At 45.4% G+C, this 21,436-nt stretch overlaps 2 protein-coding genes across 4 annotated transcripts in view; both read right to left on the bottom strand.

The window, feature by feature from the left end:
* Positions 1–5,484, bottom strand: part of Sntb2 (syntrophin beta 2) — an 84,223-nt gene extending 78,739 nt beyond the window's left edge. The window contains exon 1 of the mRNA XM_055621001.1: positions 4,905–5,484. Coding sequence (XP_055476976.1) covers positions 4,905–5,445 — 541 coding nt within the window. The 5' untranslated portion in view covers positions 5,446–5,484. The remainder of the gene's footprint in view (positions 1–4,904) is intronic.
* A 10,365-nt stretch (positions 5,485–15,849) lies between these two features.
* Positions 15,850–21,436, bottom strand: part of Utp4 (UTP4 small subunit processome component) — a 26,756-nt gene continuing 21,169 nt past the window's right edge. For all 3 annotated transcript variants that reach the window (XM_055621509.1, XM_055621510.1, XM_055621508.1), the window contains exons 14-17: positions 20,743–20,838; positions 19,584–19,769; positions 16,587–16,697; positions 15,850–16,090 (exon numbers count right to left, since the gene is read on the bottom strand). In XM_055621509.1, coding sequence (XP_055477484.1) covers positions 15,974–16,090; positions 16,587–16,697; positions 19,584–19,769; positions 20,743–20,838 — 510 coding nt within the window. In that variant the 3' untranslated portion in view covers positions 15,850–15,973. The remainder of the gene's footprint in view (positions 16,091–16,586; positions 16,698–19,583; positions 19,770–20,742; positions 20,839–21,436) is intronic.

Here is a 21,436-nt window from a genome sequence, read left to right as displayed (position 1 = left end):
TTTTTTGTTTGTTTAGTTGGTTAGTTACCTCAATGTGTTGATCAAGCCAAGAACACTGAACCAGTCCATTTGAGTCAGCTCCACACTATAGAATGTTTACTTAGCCACCAGCTAGACCTCACATTCATAATAAAAAATACACATTTGTTGCAAAGTCTAGTAACCTTCACCCAGAAAGTGCTACATGGTAGGAAGATAACAGCTGAAGCTGTCAATTAAGACCTAAATTATAGTTGGTTATGGTTCCTAGAAAATGTTCTTAGAAGTTTCATGACTGTTCTATTAGAATTAATTACTTTCCCATATCATGGTAATAATTTAGAGGCTACATCAGGCATGAACGAGCTTCTATAAGAAATGTCTTGCAAAGTAGAAGAATCAGGAGGAGTTCAAGGTCATCCTCAGCTACATATCAAATTCAAGACCAGGCTAAGCTACAAGAGACCCTGATTCAAAAACCCAGAATGAGAGAGAAAGGTGCTGGTATCTGACTACAGAGATAGTTTCCCACATAGACATTAAGTAAAATAAAGAGAGGCTAAGACAAAAAGAAACAAGCACAGAAACATAGCCTAACAATTTGGTTGTTCTTTAAGAGATTGTGAAGCTGGGCATGGCAGCACAGGCAGAACCGCTGAGTCCAAAGCCAGGGAGCTACACAGGGAATTCCAGGCCAGCCTGTCTTCAAAACACAAACCAAACCAAAACCACTAACAGGCTTTTCTCCTTGGGGATGAGGACAGTGAGGATAAGAAAAGAGAAATTGAGTAAATGTTTAACAAAAGAATGTAAGAACAATCCCTTCACCTTTCCAAGATTTAGCTCTCTCCCCTAACCTAACCGCAGGCAACCAGACACTAAGGCTGCTGAGGACATGTGGGTGGCAAGAACATGCTTGAAATTCCCTGCCCACACCACCAAAAGAATATTAGTATGTTATGTCAAGGCAAGTTTTCGGACATCTAACGGAGGGACAATATCACTTATGAATGTTTTAAGGAATAATGTTGTCTCTAATCCTCCCCCTGACTCCCATTTTGTAACCTATGCTGTCCTCAAACAGCTGTCAATCCTCCTGGCTCCATCCCTCAAGTGCTGGGTTTTATCAGAAAGCCAATGGCGCCTTTGAAACAACCCTTTTTCCTGCATTAATCTCCCATGTAGGTTTTTTGTTGATTTTTGAGGTAGGGTTTTTTGCATAACTCTGTCTATACTGAACTCACTGGGCTGACTTTGAACTCAAGAGATCCTCCTGCCTGTCTCCCAAGTGCTGAACTTAAACATGCTCATGTCACCATACTTTAAATGCTTATCCTTTACAAATGGCCCACTGAGCCAAGTTTGGTAGTTTAGGCCTATAACCATGGCCCAGAAGCAGAGGACCAAAAATTCAAGACTAGACTCACAACATGAGGAGAGCATGGCTACACGAAACTCTGGCTTAAGGGAAAAAAAGAAAGAAAACGAAAACAATAGTTCTCAATTTTAGATAGTTTTACTGCCTCATTAATGACTTTTTAAAAAATATATTTAATTTTATCTTATGTGTTAGTGTGAAGGTGTCAGATTCCCTGGAATTGGGGTTAGAGACAGTTGTGAGCTGCCATGTGGGTGCTGGGAATTGAACTCTGGGTCCTTTGGAAGAACACACAGTGCTCTTAACCACTGAACTATCTCTCCAACCCCCATCATTAATAACTCTTCTAAGGGATTTTGTATTTGAGCAATTTTATTTTTACATACTTTGACTTAGAAATGGAATACCACAAACTCACCATACTGACTTACCCACACCTATATAGACAAAAACTGCTTGTCTGACACAAAATGGGAAAATAAAGTCCACAGGTTAGGTAAAAAGGCTTCCAGTAAATGTTACTATGCCACCATTTGTAATCCTGTTTCTAAAAACACACAAGGCCTATGAGTAATGAATACTGGAAGCATTTACTAGATGGTTGTCATTTTATAGCTATGAATACCAGGTTCAAACCACTGATAAACAAAAACCTCCCGTTTTGCATTTTAATATGGCATAAAGGGTTGAACTGTCTATCCATCACTACTGCATACCACAAGACAGAATGAAAGTCAAGATTCTGGCTCTAAGAACTTATACTCGAATACTTATCTAGACCAACATCAAGTTACTTTTTTTTTTAAGATTTATTTATTATGCATACAATGTTCTGTCTGCATGTACACCTGCATGCCAGAAGAGGACACCAGATCTCTTTATAGATGGTAGTGAACCACCATGTGGTTGCTGGGAATTGAACTCAGGACCTCTAGGAAAAGCAGACAGTGTTCTTAACTTCTGAGCCATCTCTCCAGCCCTCAAGTTACTTATTTAAAGTAACAATTATTTTTACAAACTTATGCCAATTTTGTTGTATTTTTACTCCTTTCACTAACACTAATTTCTGGGCAGTGTCTGGTTCTACCTAAAATTGGGATAGAAACAAGACTCATAAGTACGACATTATAAAAGTGAGGCATTGCAATTTCACAATTACAGCACTTAAAAAAAAACAAAATTTTAACACTTTAATTATGTGTACATGTCTGTGCAGGTGCCCTTGGGTGGCCAGAAAGTATCAGATGTACTGAAATTGGGGTTCCAGGTGGTTGTGGACCTGATATACATACTGAAAATTGAACTGGCTCCCCTGAAAAAGCAGTAAAGGTCTAACCCACTGAGCCATCTCACCAAACCCATGTTCATTCTTTCTTTTTTTCTTTTTGGTTTTTTAGAGACAAGGTTTCTCTGCCCTGAATGTCCTGGAACTTGCTTTGTAGACTAGGCTGGCCTCGAACTCAGAAAATCCACCTGCTTCTGTCTCCCCAAGTGCTGGGATTCCAGGCGTGCACCACCACCACCCAGTCCAATGATATTTCTTTATAAACTAATTTTTTCCAAGTATCACAGATTTACAAAAAGGTGAAGACTGGGGCTGGAGAGATAGTTCAGCAGCTCAGCAGGTAAGTACCCCAGCTGCTCTTACAGAGGACCTCGGTTTGATGCCCATTACCCACATCAGGTGGCTCACAGTCACCTGTAACTTGAATCCCAGTGGATCTGACACTCCCTTGTGGCCTCTCAGGCCACCTTGTATGCATGCAGGCCACAGCTACACATGTGGGCAAAAACCACTCACATGCATAAAATAATTTTTTAAATTTTTAAGTGAAAACTGGATATGGAGGTACATGCCTGTAAATCCCAGCACTCATGAGATGACCACTTTGAGGCCAGCTTGGCCTGAATGTGTACATGATCACACAAACACACACTTACATATACATACACACATACATACATACACACACACACACACACACACACACACACACATACAAGCTGAGCATTGAGCATGGTGGAACATGCCTTTAATCCTAGCACTTAGCAGATCAATCTCTGTGAATTTTAGGCCAACAAACAAACAAAAAAAGATAAAAATTATTTTGACTCGGTTTTAATTCTGGCCTCTTGGTTTGATGATTTTCTCACCAACCCTTCCATTCAGTGCTCCTGCCAGTAATCCTTCCTGACTCATCTCTGCACATTTGCGTGCACCACTTCCTTGAAGATCTAGCTCAAAATTTTGCTCTTTGGAAAGCCCTCTTGGACTAAAGCCTATTTCCATCAAACACTTTTTTTTTTCTTTTTCTTCTTTTGAGACAGAGTCCCACTGTGTAGGCCTACACCAGGCTCTTAAACTCAGATCTGCCTGCGTCTGCCTCTTGAGTGTAGCGTGTGAACCACCTCACCCGATACATAGCATCAAATACTTCTTAAATTTGTAATCCCTTAGCACCCTGTAGCTTGTACTACAGAATCAAGTATTAAATGTTTTTCCTACCTAGAAATTGTTTTGCATTTTCTATCATCTCCCCCACATAGAGACAAAATAGGGACAGCACCTTTGGCATTCTCTATTATACAGCTAGCAGCAGTAGATGCTCCTGGAATGACTGACTCAACAGCGGAAACAAAGCTGGTCGTGCAATTATTTCTAGAGCAAGCAGCGGCTTTTCATTTTACAAAACTCCATCACCTTCAGCCTGCACGATTGCATCAATTCGTATGAAACACAGCACCCAGATTGCATCTACGTTTAAGGTAAAGAGGTCTATTCGCACATACCGTGTGATGGGAAGGTTTAGAGATTCTTATAAAACGCTACTGGTCTTGAGGCAGCAAGCCCGCAAGCGGTAGGAAGCTGGCACCAGTCCCTTGCAAAAGGGGCGAAACTCTAGTTGGCAGTAAAATGCTTAAACACGTGAGCCTCCACTGTTAAACAAGGCTCATTAAGCACACAAACTTGCTGTATCAGCTCTCTGCCTTCCACGAAGTGCTATGATCTCCTCTGGTTATTGTTGAGAGCCAATGATGGGTTAAATTCCCATAAATTAGCCAGTGCTTTGGTGGTTTGCCCAAGCAAACTGCTGGCATCGGTGTGGATGGATTTACTAAGACCCGCCCGCCCGGGGAGCCCGAGGTGACTAGAGAAAGCGCCCAACCAACGCTTCCCGGCAGGCAAAAAGGAGACCACGCAACCCGAGCCGGTCGCTCGCCCGGAGTCGGTGCTTAGTGTCAGCTTATCGTGCCAGAGGGGTGAGCTTCTCACGCGGCTGCTGCTCCCCCCCCCCCCCCCCCCCCAAATCTCAGCCCAGCCTCGCCGAGGGGCGGCAGAGCGACACTTCGGTGGCCGCCCAACTTTCTCCTCGCGGGACGCGTCAGTTTTTCCACACGCCAGAGCCCCGGAGGAGGAGGTCTGGTGACCGAGGCGGAGAGAAGCGGCTCGCCCCGCACAGGCGTCGGGGTGGCAGAGACAAAGTGCGCGCGGGCGAGCGAGCGAGCTCAGGCCGCCCCGCGCCGCCTCCCGCCCGGCCCCGCTCACCCTCCAGCAGCACCTCCTTGCCCGCTCGCTTCAGCGCCTGCACGGCCTGGTCGTGGGTGGCCTGGCGCAGGTCGGTGCCGTTCACCGACAGGATGGCGTCGCCCAGCCGCAGCGCCCGGCTCTGGTCGGCCGCCAGCCCCGGGAAGATCTTGGAGATGAGGATCGGCATCCGGTTCTCGCGGCCGCCCTTGATGCTGATGCCCAGGCCGCCCGCCTCCTGCTTCACCACTCGCACTCGGCGCACCGGCGGCGAGGCTCCCGCCTCCCCCGCGGGGCCCCGGGGCGGCGCGGGCGGGCTGGGCGGCCCCAGGCCGCGGTTCGGGCTCCCGGGGAGCGAGTCGCCGCCGCCGCCGCCGCCGCCGCCGCCGCCGCCGTTCGGGAGACCGTTGAAGGCGACGGCCGGCGGCTCAGGCTCGACCGCCGCGGCGTCGCCCGTCAGGCTCAGGCTCTCGCCGCTGAGCTCGGCCACCACCCGCACCCAGCGCTCCCTCAGCAGCAGCTCCACCAGCCCCGCTTTGGTGGCCCGTGTCCACACCGCCATGGCCGGCCCTGCTCCCGCGGCCGCCGTCGCTGCAGCTCCCCCGATTCCAGTCAGGCAGCCTCGGCGCTTCCCCCTTCCCGCCCGAGGGGGGCGGGCCCCTCCCCTCCCCCCGGCGATTCATTATTCATGAGGGTCACGCCCACTTTCCGGAGGGGCGGGGCGAGGCCGGCGAGGCCGCTTCCGGGAGTTGAAGTTGTCCTGGTTCGCCGAAGCTCTCGGTAGGGGGGCGGCGGCTCGCGCAGCACGGTTCCTCACGGTCCTTCGCGTGGGTTCCCCGTGACCTCCTCGAACTCCTGACCTCTTCTACGGGAGCTGCCCCGGCAGGGAGAGCAAAGTCAGCAGGGAGAGGCACTTTGCGTTCCTGCAGGGCCGGGCGGCGCATTCATTCTTGCATTGATTGGTTCATTGCAAAAGCGCTAAGCGCACAGAGGTGTGCCGGGGGCTCCTTTTAAGGCCCTGGAGACAAGCTGGATAAAATGCACTACAACCCGAGAGAGCTTGTGGTCTAGAGGGGAAGAAAAACGGAGGCAACCACTAGGTGTGATTCTCTGTGGTTAAAAGACTGTACAAAGGTCCCGAGGACAGGATAAAAAAGAACATTTGGTTAGTCTTGGGGGTGAGTCAAAGATGACAGCGGAGAGAAAGAATAGCAGAGGACACAGCGTACGTGAAAACGCGTCCAAAGGCATGAATCCAAAGGTTTTGTCAGTGTTTCTTTAAATCACCTGTTTACTTGCCTGTAATTAGAGGGGACCATGTCTTCTTAAGCACTGGGAAGCCACAGTGTGCAGGGTCAAAGATACTTGCAGCATGGTGATGTTTTTTTCCCCAGAGAAACAGACCAATGGGTACATAGTTAACGAAGATTGTGCGAGATTAGCCACAAGATCATGGGACTGAATTCCATAATCTGCCATCTGCAGCCCCAGGAAAGTTGCTTGGTATGCTCTGGATCCCAGAGGAGCCAATGGTATAAGTCTTGAAGGTGTCAGGGCTGGAGGCCTGAGGAGGGAATGAGGGTGGAAAGCTACTACGGAAAAGCTGGCCCAGCCCATGGAAAACCAGGAGCACTGACGTGTGGCAGAAGAGAGGTGTCCCAGTTTTCACACAGAGTGAACAAACCCCGTGTCTCACTGTTCCCTTGCAGTCCCCACCTGACTGGATGATGCCTGTTCACACTGGTGAGGACAGTTTTCTTTACTCTAGTCACCGTGCAAATTTCTTCCAGAAACACGGACACACCCAGAAACGGTTTACATCTGTCTATCCAGGCCTCTCAGCCCAATCAAGTGAACACAAAAACAAAACAAAACAACAACAACAAAACCCCTAACCATCTGTGATCCTTACTTAGGAAGTTGCTGGAATTCCAATGTGAACAAAACACAGGGTTATGGAAATGGGTAGTGTGTGCACAAGATGCTTTATATAACCAAATACTGGAGTTTGGTCTTGAATTTGTAGGTTTCCCATCTTAGTCTGGATTCCTTCATATGTAGATGAACATCCCAGAAACTGTATAAAAACTTGTTATCTAAAAAGCCCGTGATTTTGCCTAATTGTAGAGCTAATAACCAAAGTAGTGAGCATAGTTTTTAAAAAAATGCCTCTTAGACATGTAAAAATAGCTCAGTCAGGATCCCCACTACACCCAAGGCTGTACCTGATAACCAGAACTCAGTGACATCACTCAAGATAACCAGACACAGTCCTAGAACCCCATGACACCCACTGGACAATAGACAGGCAGACAATGCTTTGCTCTGCACATCTGGAGATTCTCCCTCAGGATGCTGAACCTGGAATCAGAGACTCATTTTAGAGACTGGATCTAACCTTCAGCTAAGGTATGTGGCACAGGTGAGCAGCCTTGGAGAGATAGGCTTAGGACTGTGGCTGTGAATCAGGTGTTCTGACCCTCAGCATAATAACTATACAACTGTGAGCATCTACCTTCTTGCCTGGGACACTATTATCCACTGTTGGTTTCTTCCAGCCTCGTGGGGTAGAGGAACTGAGGAGACTAAGGATAAATAGTAAAGATTCTAGCTTAAAGACGCTGACTTAACATCCACAATAAGAAAACAAGACAAATTTGTTTTTCCAGCTTCCTGGTTTAATGCTGTTTTCTAGCCACCTCACACCTCAAAAAAGGAAGGGTCTTGCCCAGGAATTGTGGTTCACACCTGAAATCCCAGGATGCTAAGACAGGAGTTGTATTTCCATAAGTGATTTCCAGGCCGCACAGTGCACAGTAATACCCTGTCTTTAAATATCAAATCAAATCAAATCAAATCAAATCCAGAAACCACACTACTAAGAAGGTAAGTTCTCAGCAAACTCATTAGGACCACGATGTCCTCTAACTTTTTTTAGCAGTTGAAGTAAAATTCCCATGCTCTCATTTGGGCAGAGACAGGGAACAAACAGGGAATGTGCTTCAATTCCTGGAAAAGGGGAAGTTCACAGGATTACTCTGGAAATACACGAGGAAGAGCCTAAGCTGTAGCCACGCTCCACTCTATCAAAGTGCATTCATGTGCAGACAGAAACTTCCAATGAGTCCTTTGAACAGGGGTTAAGCCTGAATGAGTAAAGAATTAAAAATGAGAAATGCATCTTTTCACCAAAAGAAAAAGATCATTACAACAGATCTTTGCAACGAGTGGGGCACGGTTTTCCAGGCTGCAGATGTCAGTGAAAACTCAGCCCTCTAGCCTTCTCCTAAATCAACTGCAGTAAAGCTGGCTCGTTGTTTCTGCAGGTCCCAGTGTGTCCAAGTGCACCTGCAGTCACAGGCATTTCTGGCTTTTCTCCAGCTGAGCCAGAGCCCCCAGAGGCCTGAGTTATGTGAAATTTCTGCTTGTTAGAGAGCATTCGGCAGCTGATTCCTCCCTGTCTGAGCACTAATTTTAACACTTGCATATGTGCCATCAGGGGGTTGGGCTAAAGAGGACACCTTTATTAGCAAAAGGGAAGTGCTGGGAATTCTTTCCAAGAGTATGAAGGACTTTTTGTCATTAGAGTTGGAGGAAGTCACAAATTTAATGGTGAGGACACTTATGTAAGATAGCAAGTTATATAAGAAAATATTTAAGCAAAATATTTAAACCCACAGGGAAGGTAATAGAGATTACTTGGGACTATTTAAGAATTTATTTTGAAGCAGTGTCTTTGGCCTAGACCACATTTCGTAAGCCTGGTTAGCATTGAACCCTCAACTCTTTTGCCACTATTGACCTGTGTGTGTGTGTGTGTGTGTGTGTGTGTGTGTGTGTGTGTGTGCGAGCATGTGTGTATCAGGCACACAGAAGCCGTGCTCACATAAGGCAGAACAAGCTCAGGGGCCAGCCCCTCTTTCCTCCACGGTTTGGAGAGGTTTCTTTGCTGCTGTGTGCAGCAGATTAGCTGGCCCATGACCTTCCAGGGGTTCTTTGTACCCCCCACCTTGCTGTAGGAGCCCTGGGATTACAGATATGAGCTACCATGCTCAGCTCGTGTCTCAGTTCTGGAGATTCAAACTCAGGTTCTCACAGTTATGCAGCAAGGACTTTCACCACTGGGCCAACTCCCCAGCCTTTATTCCCCATTCCCCACACAATGTAACCCAGGCCAGCCGAAAATTTGCTGTGTAGCCAAGAATGACCTTGAAATGATCTTCCTGCTTCCAATATAAAAAGTCCATCCTCACAGCTGCATTTCCACGTTCTTTCACCACTTCCCCACCCGACAAGACTCATTCCAGCTTCTGGTGACTCTTTAATTCTTTGGGACTTTTCCTTTGAACAATGTAATTCTATGCCTAGGCTGGAAATGTCCAACTAAGTTATATATTCCAGGAAGGCAAAGACCACCTACCAATTATTTTTGCTCCCCACTACTTGAAAAAGACTGCCTCGAAGAGAGCAAACTCATTAAACATGTGGCTGGCCGGCATCCGTGCTTCCCGTGCTGCCGTTTTCTCAAATAATCCCTAGGAAAGTTAATGCTTCCCTGCAGGGTAAAAATTACCATCTTGGAGTTGGGGCGTGGTGGCACATGCCTTTGATCTCAGCACTCTGGGAGGCAGAGGCAGAGGCAGGCAGATCGATGTGATTTCAAGGCCAGCCTAAGTTCAAAGCCAGCCTGGTCTACAAAGCAAGTCCAGGACAGCCAAGGCTACACAGAGAAAACAAAACCAAAAGATTACCATCTAGGAAATCTCAAGTAGTTGTTCAAATCTACTTACTGTGGATAATGGAATTGAAATAGGGTACACATCTGTTTCCATGGGATCCTAAGGACAGGGAGACAAACTTGGAGAATTCTTGTAGCAAGCATATTATTTTACCCGCCTCTAAAAGAGGAAATGAAATGGCTGAGGTAATTCCTATAACCTTTCATTCCTGTCACCTGTCAACAGCTCTTCTCCTCTATCAACTGTTGTCTCACTAGTTGTCAGAATAGGTAAAGCTCATTACTATCTCAAGATGAGGGGGTGTCAGTAGCTCCTTAAGTTCTGTAATTTCATCCTCAAATTCTGAGTCAGGCGCTGATTCTATGCTCCTTCTGTTGGGATTTATTTAAAACTATGCCACGCATATAACATATTTGATAGGAAAGATATATATTGGATAGGGATGGAGAGAGGGAAAGAGAGAGACAGATAGACAAGGTGGGGGCAGGGAAACGCCCTGACAGAGAGAAGGGAGAGAGCAGAGAGGAGAGAGAGCCAGAGAGAGAGGGAGTGGCAGATGGGTTATACCTAAATACCTGGCCTAGATGATGTCATAGGACACAGGTACTGACAGAGGATGTCTTCAGGACCCTAAAGGTCCCTAAGGGCAGGACAGCTGAATTGCCTGCACAACATAACACCTTCAAAATCTAATAGCTATGTAGGTACTCTCTTCTCTCTCAATGTAAAGCAGAGCTTGATAGTTAAGAACTTGAGGTTCAAATGCTTGTTTGGACATACCATGTGATGACATACTCCTCTAGGCTCAGCCAGCACTCAGACGCAAAAATGCACAGATCTCTGTGAGTTCAAGGCCAGTTTAGTTTACAAGTCTCTGGCCAGCCAGGACTACACAGTGAGACTTGGTCTGGAAAAACAAACAAAAACCAAAGCCCAGTTTGGCCACTTACTAACTCTATAGTGGTCAAATGGGGCTGAGGTTAGAAATCTTAGTATCTTTAACAAAAATATCAGATAGCTTCTGCCTTTGTTAGGTGCTGTGAGGGTTGAGTGGTGGATGTGAATGCGAAATATAGAACAACTTTAAAAACTAACAGGCGGGGGCTTGAGAGATGGCTCAGTAGTTAAGAGCACTGACTGTTTTTCCAGAGGGACCCAGGTTCAATTCCCAGCACCCACATGACAGCTCACAACTATCTGTAACTCCAAGATCTGACACCCTCACACTGGCATACACGCAGGCTGAACACCAATGCTCATAAAACATAAGTTATTTTTTAAAAAAGAGTCAGCTGTTGTTATTATTACCTGTTGGCCTTCAGCAGTGGCAAACACTGAAATCTGTGGTTGAAACTCTCTAGCTGAGAGGTTCCCCCCCCCTTTTTTTTTTTTCTGAGACAGGGTTTCTCTGTGTAGCCTTGTACACCAAGCTGGCCTCGAACACACAGAGATCTGCCTGCCCCTGCCTCCAGAGCGCTGGGATTACACGTGTCTGCCACCACGCCTAGCTCTAGTCCCCATTTTCTTTAGGAATGCGCCTGCCACACCATGGTTTGATTCTGGGCATAAAGGACAAATGGCCAAATTAATTCTGGTGAAAAACAGATCTGTATGAAAGGTACACTTCGGCTGGAAAGAAACAGACACTGCCAAGAGCCGTCAAAGAAAAGAATTAGTGAATCCAGGGCTGCTGCTTCCAAGGCTTGAGCATTGCACAATTTCATCAGGAAGGAGGGCCCCAGGCTAAATCGCAGCTTTTTCAGCAAGCCTGAAGGTCACTTCCCTAATTCCGGAGGAACAGAAGCAAAAGCTGCACAAAAGTAACTGAGGAAGAGGCCAAGGGAGAAATGAACTTGTAAAATTATCGGCTCAGGATTCGCGTTTAACTCTTCCTCAGAAGTCATCCCTTTTAAGGTAGTTTTACTTTGCCCTTTGCTAGAAATATTCTACAATGTATTTCTTCTCCAATACAAACAGATACTAAGAGAAGGAAAGATACATTTAAGTTGATGTGGGCACTTTTTCTTTTTTTTTAAATTCATCCCACCAAGATAAATCACTACCCATCCGAAACCCACAAAAATGGATTAACTATCTCTTGCATTAGGACTTTGAAACCCCACATCTGCTAACCACATTCCTAATGGGAAGCAGCTGGGGACAGTTTTGTAACTGTGTGACTTTCTTTATAGGAAAGTATTAGCAAGGACATGGTAAGCAATTGAGTTTCCTTGAATCCACTTAGTTATGGAAAATCACCAGTGCTTTTTATTGACAATTATGAAAATTACATAATTTGCCATGAAATTCAAATAAGATCTAAAAATAAATGTCCACTTTCCCCTCCTCAGTTCTAACAGTTTTCAATGCCTCACAACTCTGCAGCCTATAGGCTTCCTGAGCCCCCACTCCCCCCAGGAGCCCCTGAATCAACATGGATGCTTTATTTTACCTCTTGACCAATCTTGATGGCCTGTCAGTTTGAGGCCAGTCTGGTCTACATAGTGAGTTCCTATCTCTCAACAATAAACCAAAACCCCAAACCGCCCCCAGAGTCTAGCTATGTATTTGGCACTCACTATGTAGCCCCTCCTGGCCTTGAACTTGGGGTGATTCTTGCCTTTATTTTCTGGGCGCTGAGTATCACATGTGTAAGCCACTCTCCTGACTTTTTTTCCTTTCTTTCTTTGGGGGTCATGTGCGTAGCACAGCACAACTGTGGAAGTCAGAGGACACCTCATGCGAGCTGGTCCTCTCTTTCCACCACGTGTGTGTACTCAGGATTGGACTCATGTTATTAAGCTTGTCAACCAGCACCTTTACCCACTGAGCCATTTTGCCAACCTTTCAAAACAGGGTTCTCAATAGCCCTGGCTGGCCTTGAACTTGCCACAATGCTGACATGACCCTGAACTTTTGTCAAGAGAATCTGCACACCCAGGAATTACCCCAGCCTCTCCAACGTGAGCAATAGGAGACAATGCACTACCAGCCCCTTTACAGTAGTCTAGACGATATCAAAAGCCTGCCATGTAACTCAGTATTGAGAGATTAATGCTCAGCCAGAGCAACAGTGCTTGAAAACCCTTCCTGCAGCCCACAAAAATCCTGAGTACTCTGCCTGCTAGTCATCATACTGACCCTACAACTAAGAGACAGAGTAGAGAACACCCTAGGAGTGCCGCCTTCCACTCTCAAGAATTCGCTGTGACAATGGGAGTGATACTCACTTTATTTTTCTTTGTTCTCCATTACACAGACAAAGGCTCCTGCTTGCTTCTTATTCCCTAATCAGAAAAGCTCTATACTGTGGTTTAGAATAAAATTCCATTTGAAAAGCTGGGCACTGTCCTAGCACTGGGAGGCAGAAGCAGGCAGATCTATGTGAGTTCGAGGCCAGCCTGGTCTACATAATGAATTACAGGGCAGCCAGGTCTAAACAGAGAAACTTTGTGCCCCCAAACAAAACAAACAAGATTCCATTTGAGGTTTTTTTTGTTTTTGTTTTTTTTTTTTTTTTTTTTTTTTTTTTTTTTTTGTGCTAGGGATTGAACCCAGGGCTTCCTGCATATCAAAAAAATACTCTATTACCCAGTCACAATCCCAGTCCTTGAACAGAGTTGTTTTGTTTTATATGTGGCCAGGCAGGTCTCAAACTCAAGTGTAGCAGAAGCTGGCCTTGAACTCCTGATCTTCTTGTTTCTGCCTTTCGGGCACACCACCACACCTCTGAACAATTTGGATGCTAAAAAATAAGCTTTCTAAAACCCCAGAACTGGATGGTTTCTAACCTTCAGTATTCTAAGGTTTTAGCACTTCCTAGTCTAAGTTTTGTTATTTCCATGGTGAAGAGATCAGATTACCTGCCAGCATATGGGAGAAATGTGTTATTAAGCCATTTGAATAACGTTGGCAAGAAAGACCATGTCTAGGCCAGTTTCTGGTCAGAACTTCTCTGCACAACTCAAGTAAAAGGAGCAAGCTCCAAACGATGCCAAAGGGGAAACTGCCCCAACCACTGCACACACAGATCCTCCTAATGCGGGAAATATGCACCAAAAGGTTATTTAACGCTGGTTTATCTTCCCTTCCCCCAATTTCTGACTTGCCCCAATCATTTGGGCTCCGTTTGTTTGTCTCCAGTTTTCTACTTAGGAAGAGTTTCAAGCCCTAAAGCTCTTACTTCCCATGCCATTTATGGAAGTCCAAATCACTGGCTGGAAATCTTGCAAAGGAATGCTTGCCGCTTTCAGAAGTATTGCTTCACTCTGAGCCCTCTCTGTCAGAAACTTCCTTCACAATCCAAGAGGTTTCAAGTCATGGTCAGGTGGGCACTTACCACACATTCAAAGCTGAGGCAGCTCCAGCTTCCGTCCCCAGCACAAGAAAGGTTAAATCAGTCAAGCCATAAACCAACCCTCACTTAACAGGACTCCTTGAGTTTAGAGCTGTACAGCCAGTGAGAACCAAGAAAGGTTAGTCCTTACGGGGTCCTAGACTTACTCTGTTCAGGTTTTCAATGCAGACTAGTAACTTGAACTTTTATCTGTTTTGCTTAAGACGGGCTAGTCCTGTGTAGTCCTGGCTGTCCTAGAACTTGTTATGTAGACCAGGGTGGCCTCAAAATCAGAGATCTGCCTGCCTCTGCCTCCTAAGTACTAAAATTAAAGACACGGATCACCATACCCGGCTTTGAACTTTGGTTCACAATTTTTTTTTGCGGGGGGGGGGGGGAAGGTGGTACTGGTTGGCTCTTTTGCTTTGTGAGATAGGAGCTCACTGCAGCCTGGGATGAACCTGCACTCTTCTTACCTCTGCCTCCCAAGTGCCAGGATTCATAGTCTCATCATTTGCGGACTCAGAAACATGTTTCTAGGGAGACCAGGATTAGTTTGCTCACTAGTCTGATAAACACCGGGCAAATGTTCCCCCTCCCCCCTTTAACAGAAGGAAACTCACTCAAAAAGGAAGAGTGGTGGGTCACAGGTGACTCACAAGTTGCAAGTGTGCTTAAACTACTGCCACTGTCAGAGCTAAATAGGCAGAGCAGAAACTGGCAACTATTATTAATCTTGCTGCATTGAACCCACTGTAATTACTCTCTTCTAACCTCTGTTAAACTGTACCCCACAGATCTACCTTCAATTCTCCCTTTTTTTTTTTTTTTTTTTTAGTGAGGTTCGTTTTCAGCAAAACGCTTTTCCCCAGCACTTGACATGATGCCCTCAGAACCCACATCCTCAGCCCTCCACCCCTGGCCACACACAGCTCCACACACTGGTTTTCCACAGCATGCCACAGAATATGACCAGTGAGATGCTAAGGAAACCTATCTGCGTGGCTCAGGTTAACTACTGCTCTTCACCTCCTAACTCAAGGATCACACTCAAAACTAGTCAGCTGAGAACACCCCCGGGAATAACAGTGCCAAAGCAGCTAGAACAGAAAGGGTGACATACACACTACGCTGCCTCTCAGGTCCCTAACCCCTTTCCTACCCTCTAGCAAAAGCCCTGCCCAACGCTTTCTTACCTTCTGCAGCTGGCACATGGCAGACGAGGCCCGGTGACAGCTTTTTGCTTGCCGTGGCACTGGGGACTGAACCTGGCTTTGTACACGCCAGACATGCAGTCTACCTGTGTATCCCGAGCTTCTTAATAACTGCCAAAGGCATCTAATCGCTGGATGGCACACTTCCTTATGATGCTGCAGTTGAAATTCTTCCCTGAACTATAAAGTAGATTATGGCTAATAGTGGCACCCTCCAGGGTGACACTGGGAGGCTCCTATGCCTTTGTGTAGACTGCAGGCTAGTAGTGACACCGCAGTTCTTTGACATGGCAGCACAGACGAGAGAACAGAGAGCCTGCACTATCTTCTTTCCTGAGACTATGGTCCAAAACCAGACAAGACTCAAAACAAGAAGTATGAGCTTAGAGTTAGTTCAGAGCGTTACTGCAGCTACAAATGCCCTGGAGTTTAGTTCACTATTAGTTTCTGTGTGCTCAAGCATAGTGCGCACGGGAAGTCGAGGACAACATTCCAGAGACGCCGCTCTCCTTCAGCCATGGGCTCTGGGGATTAAGCGGAGTTATGAGGACTGAGGGGCGAGCGCTTGTACCCAGAGACATCCTGATGGATCTAATGAGATTTAGTGACCTTCCATTCCACTTTAAAGGAAATTCCTGCCCATTATTTTGGAAAATAACTTTTAAAATGACCAGTCCTAAAGAATAACTTTGTTTTATTATCATGATTTGGGAAAAAAAAAAAAACCAGACAGACAAACAAACAAACAACAAAAATAGGGTAGACAGTTCAAGAAAAGACACCGACGGTGCCGTTTTCGTTTTAAGTTCCGAATTTCTTCTTTTTGATGGGTGGTGGGAGCTGAGCAATGATGTCGTCCAGGGGGCGCTCTACTGCCACAAGTGTCCTTTCATCCAAAAGCTCCATAAAGAGTAAGGGCTGCAGAGAGAGGACAGAGTCACCAGGAGTCATTCTCCACCAGCTCTGGCCAGACTCAAAGGACAGAAATCCCTGACAATCTTCCTTAGACTCAACATGAGTGGAAAGGCCCGCACTTCAGTGTACTTTGTGCGTAAGGATTCTGACGACAGGGAACCTGAGTTGGGCCAGACAGCTGTAGCACCATAAGCTCAACAGACATTCGCTGTTATCTTTGAAACATTCTCTCACCAGAAGTCCCCCCGAGAAGTCTTCATTCTAACAGAGAGCCCACATGAGCACCAAGGTCACTGCACACTACGGACTTTGCTCACACATGGAAGTATGATTTGTCTGCTCTAACATGCTGAGTCAAGAATGAAGCCTAGCTACAGACACCTTCAAGGTCACTTATCTCCAAGTCTACATGCCAAAGGAAGACACACTTGTCTTCTAATTGTTAGTTATCACAGTTGATAACGTCAAAGGAAAGCAACTACACAACAAGAATTTTTACCTTGTATATTTTAGATATTTTAAATGCGTGGGCCGTGCGCCTCAGGAAGACATCTGATTCATTTTTTGGAGGAAGTGGATTATAGAGCACAGTTTTGTCATTTGGAAGTGGCTAAAAAGACAAAGATATGTTAGTTATTTACTAAGGCATAGAACAGGCTGAACACATAAAAGCAGTATAAGGGTCTCATCACACACATAAGAGTACTCGGAATAGCAGCCCCAAGTTTTGAGGTTTTAGTACTTCTTTTTTTCTCTCCCGTTTTTTTTGAGGCAGGGTCTCACCATGTATCACTGGCAGTCTTGGAACTCACTCTGTAGTTGTATGACTAGAGGGGCTGGCCATATAACCAGACTGGCTTCAAACTTAAAGAGATCCACCTGCTTCTGCCCCCTGAGTACTGCAATTAAGGGGATGTGACAGCACCACCTGGCTACTGTTTAGTACTCCCTGTGACAGTCTCACTAGGTTGGCCAGGCTGGCCATGAATTCACTCTCAGCCCTCGGGTTTGTGATGCTGCTGCCCCAGTCTCCGGTATGACTCTATTACAGGCCTGAAACACCAGGCCCAACAAGATACACTATTTGAACTCGTATTCCCAGCTTTTGGAAGACCCTGGGTTTAATCTATAGAACCACAAAAACAGCCAAGTTGCTTTCCCTGGCCGTCACACATGCAGCTAGTTCTTTTTTGTTTTGTTTTTAAGACAAAGTCTCATTGTAGTTGTCCTGCTAGTTCTGCTCCCACCTCCTGAATGCTAGAATTACAGGCATGCACACCTATGCATGTCTTAGACCAGAGTTTCTCAACCGTGGATCTCGTTAGCCCTTCCACTTTAGTCTAATAAATGAAAATTCTTATGTATAAAGAAAGACAACAAATTTAAATTATTACTTTCTGTATATGCCCTTAACCATTGAGCCATCACCCCAGGCATGCCCAGAAAACCTTTTTTTGAGAGATGTTTCTTAGACTATCCACACTAAGCTCAAATTGACGATGGAGGCAGGAATGACTCTGAACTTCCAATCCTATCTCTATTTCCAAAGTGTATTCTTCCACACCTGGTTTACATGTGCTAGGAATCAAACCCAGGGTTTCATGCACGGTAGTCAACCATTCCTACTAACTAAGCTTCATCCTCAGCCCAAAGAATGGTCTTACACAGATGTGGGTGTTGGAAAGATGACTCAGTGCTTAGGAATAGTTAATACACTTGCAGAGGACCCAGGTTCAGGTCCCAGCACCCACATTAGGTGGCTCACAACTGCCTGTAAATCCAGGAAATCTAATATTCTCTTATGGCCTCCATGAGCACTACATTCACATGGTGTATATAAACTCATGAAGGCACACACACACACACACACACACACACACACACACACACACTAAAATGATTTACTTTCAGTAATATTTCATTTATATACCTATCAATTAGGTATCAATAGTCACACAGTCATGTAAAAAAGTCAAGAGGGGATATGATGGGCAGACTGAAGCTAAAAAGAGTTTCATACTCTATGGCAAGATTAAAAACAAGCAAGATCTAGGCCAGTGTTGTCAGTAACACTTTGTCAGAAAGAACAAATGGGCATGTGCAGGATCTCAACCCACAGAGGCTGTGCTTTCTACACCCCCCCCCCCCCCCAACCATATCCAATCCACTGGCCAAGTGGCTAAGGTTATCCCCCGGGGAAAAAAAATAACATAAACCTCCCCCAATGATGTCACCAACACTTCAAGAGATGGCCAGATAAATGACTCATTTTATCTCTGACTTCCTTGGGAACTAGCTCACTTTGTACAATGACATGAGGGACTTATCACCAGCACTTGGGAGAAAGCCTTCTGGGCTGAGTTACAGAGGGATGAGTGAGTGAGTAGGAGGGGCTCTTCCTGTACCACTACCTCACAGAAGGCACTTGTCAGGCAGCTCTGCTTCCCACATCCCTGGACACAGGGCGCATGAGACGAGCCTCAGTGACACATCCCTGCACACACCTCCTGTAGAGCCATCTGCTGCCTCACCCACGCATGTTCCACTCTACCTTCACAGACACACAGGAACAGCTGGTGTTGGGCATAGCTGAAACCCAAAGTGCAGTACAGCCATGGCTGTGGGCCACAGGCCTCCGAGAAAAAAGCCCCTGCCCAGAAAAGACATGCATATTTGGGAAAAACCAGAACAGCAGCTAGCATCTCAAACTAAAGAAACTGGTGTCCCTACCTAAACCGCAGTCACTGACACTGCAGCTCTCCCAGCTGGACTTTTGAGACACAAAGACCAACTTTTGAAGTGTCTTTGGCTAAGGGTCAGGGTGCCCAAAACACCAGCAGGTGTCTCCTTTAACGGAACTGCTTAACTCAGTAATCCAAGAATGAAAGTTAAGTGAGTCAGCCAACTCAAAGGTGTTCCCTGACGAGGGTCACCTTCTGAATCCCAACTTAATCACTTTCCTGCTTATGTTTACGTGAATAGCCAAGTAGAGAAATAATTACAGCAGCAAAAACAAGTCCATAAAGGCTAGCCTTGTGCCAAACAAAAGTACCTATCCTCCAAAGAACATAAGAACAATTTTTATTCTGAAGCTCCTTCATTTATCTAATCAGTCATTATTTCCACTTAAAAATTAAGTAAAATTAAGTAAGGAGTAGGCATGGTGACTCACACGTAACTTCAGTAGCACTCAGGAAGCAGAGGCAGGAGGATTGCTGTAAATTTAAGTTCAGGCTGGTCAGGCTACAAAGCAACATCATGTCTCAAAAAACCCAAAACAAAACAGGGTGCTAGAAAGACGACTCAGCAATTAAGATTGTTTGCTACTCTTGTACACGATCTGGGTTCTATTCCCAAAAGCCCATGCCAGGGCGCTCAGAGCCACCTGAACCTCCAGCTCCAGGGAACCTGAAACTCTTCTGGCCTCCACTGCATACATGCATGCTTGCACTCACGCAAAACTAAAGATCCCACGTAAAGACGTGTCAGAACTCACCAAGGACTTGTCAATGATGCAGAACATGTAGGCATCGTGGAGGAGAATGTGCATTGGTCTCTTGGGATGAAAGCTGATGTGTGTGATGGGAGTATCCCTTTGGAGCCACAGCTGGTGAAATCCCTGCTTCTGGACAGTCCGGCTCCACTCTGTATACTGCTTGTCTGGGATGCTGAACTCAAATACCTGAACACAACACCAAGTAAGTGCAAATGTATACCCACTAAGTTCAGAGGCTCCTGTCCCTTCTGGGTTTCACCCTTTCTTAACCACAAGCACTAGCAAACTTTATGGCGCAATATTCAGAGTTACATTTTATCACCACTTTAAAAAATGTTTTAAAAGGTAAATTACAGACCATAAGTCATCCTGAAGTCTTTGTTTGTTTGAGAGAGAGCCTTACAACGAAGCTCTGGCTGGCCTGAACCTTGTAAGCCTCCTCAGTTACTCATATGATGGATTATAGGCCATTAAACTCAGAGGGCACCAGCTATGATGACAAAGGCACTTAAGGTTCCATCTTTCAATAGTCTTGGTCAAGGATGAAACCCATGGAAATGAGAGCATTTTTTGGATAGTGTGTGTGTGCATGAGAGTGTAAAAACTGTTCAAAACAGTAAGCATTATTTGCTTAGCAATCTAATCAGTAAGGTGTAGCTGATGCTATTATCTCCATCTTACAGATGAGGATACACAAGCTTTGATGAGTTTCTAATGTGTTCTATAGCCCAAGTATTTTAAAGATTACCTCGTCACAACTCAGCATTTAAAAAAAAAGCTGTAGACTTAAGCTTTTACTCTGGCTGAGAAGGTAAACCATATATTTTTAGGTCACTTTCAGAATTTATTACATCCCATATCAAGTTTAATACCTGGGTCCAGGTCATCCCTAGTTTAAATTAGCAGAGTGCTTCAAAAATCTTCTATCCCTTTGTGCTTCCTGGCTCTAGAACTGCATTGTAAACTGTGGTCCATCAAAACAATGGATTCTGCTGGCCAGAGATGGGCCGAGGCCACACACAGAAACTTCACTTGCTCAAAAAAACCTGCCTACATATCTTCTAACATCTTCAAGGGAAGGTTCCTTTAAACTGTCCATCATGCTGCCTTCCAGGTTTTGTCTAGCAGACAAAAGATGGAAAGCACCCAAACCTCTTACCTGCTGGTCAGAATGAGCGATGACAAGGTTGTTGGTGTTGGGGGCGATGGCCAGGGCCGTCACTGGGAAATTGTAAGCAGGTACTGTGCAATAAAGCTGGGAAGAGAAAACAAGGGACAACTCCGTAAGTAAGACATCTGCCTTCAAGAAAGGTAGAGTGAGCTGGGCAAGGTGGCACACAATTTCAATACTTATACTCCAGACACAGAGGGAGCTCTGTGAGTTCTAGGCCAGCTAGGTATATTAGTGAGACCCTATCTCAAACAAACAAACAAACAAACAAACACACAAACAAACACACACACACACACACACACACACACACACACACACACACCACACCCACACCCACACACACCAAAAGAAGGCTAGATGACAGTGATTTTTGGTAATATATCATTTTGTTGTTTTCTGGTACTAGTTTTTAAATCCTGGGCCTTGTATGTACTACATAAGTACTCTACTACTGCACTAAACCCCAAATCCCTAAGTCAGTTGTCAGAAATATTGTTCTTTGAAACTCACAAACAGAAGTCACAAGCATTCCTGGAAATTCAGGCATTCAACAAAGAACTTTAATTTCATTAGAAAAAAAATTTTGGGGGCTACACAGAGAAATCCTGCCCTGAAAAAAACAAAAAACAAAACCCTCAAAAAAAAAAAAAAAAAAAAAAAAAAAAAAAAAAAAAAAAAA

The sequence above is a fragment of the Psammomys obesus genome, unplaced genomic scaffold, assembly GCF_907164565.1.
Source record: "Psammomys obesus unplaced genomic scaffold, mPsaObe1.curated_primary_1811, whole genome shotgun sequence".
Classification (NCBI taxonomy): Eukaryota; Metazoa; Chordata; class Mammalia; order Rodentia; family Muridae; genus Psammomys; species Psammomys obesus.
Note: the sequence above shows the minus strand (reverse complement) of the source record. Positions and strands in the feature narration are given on the sequence as shown.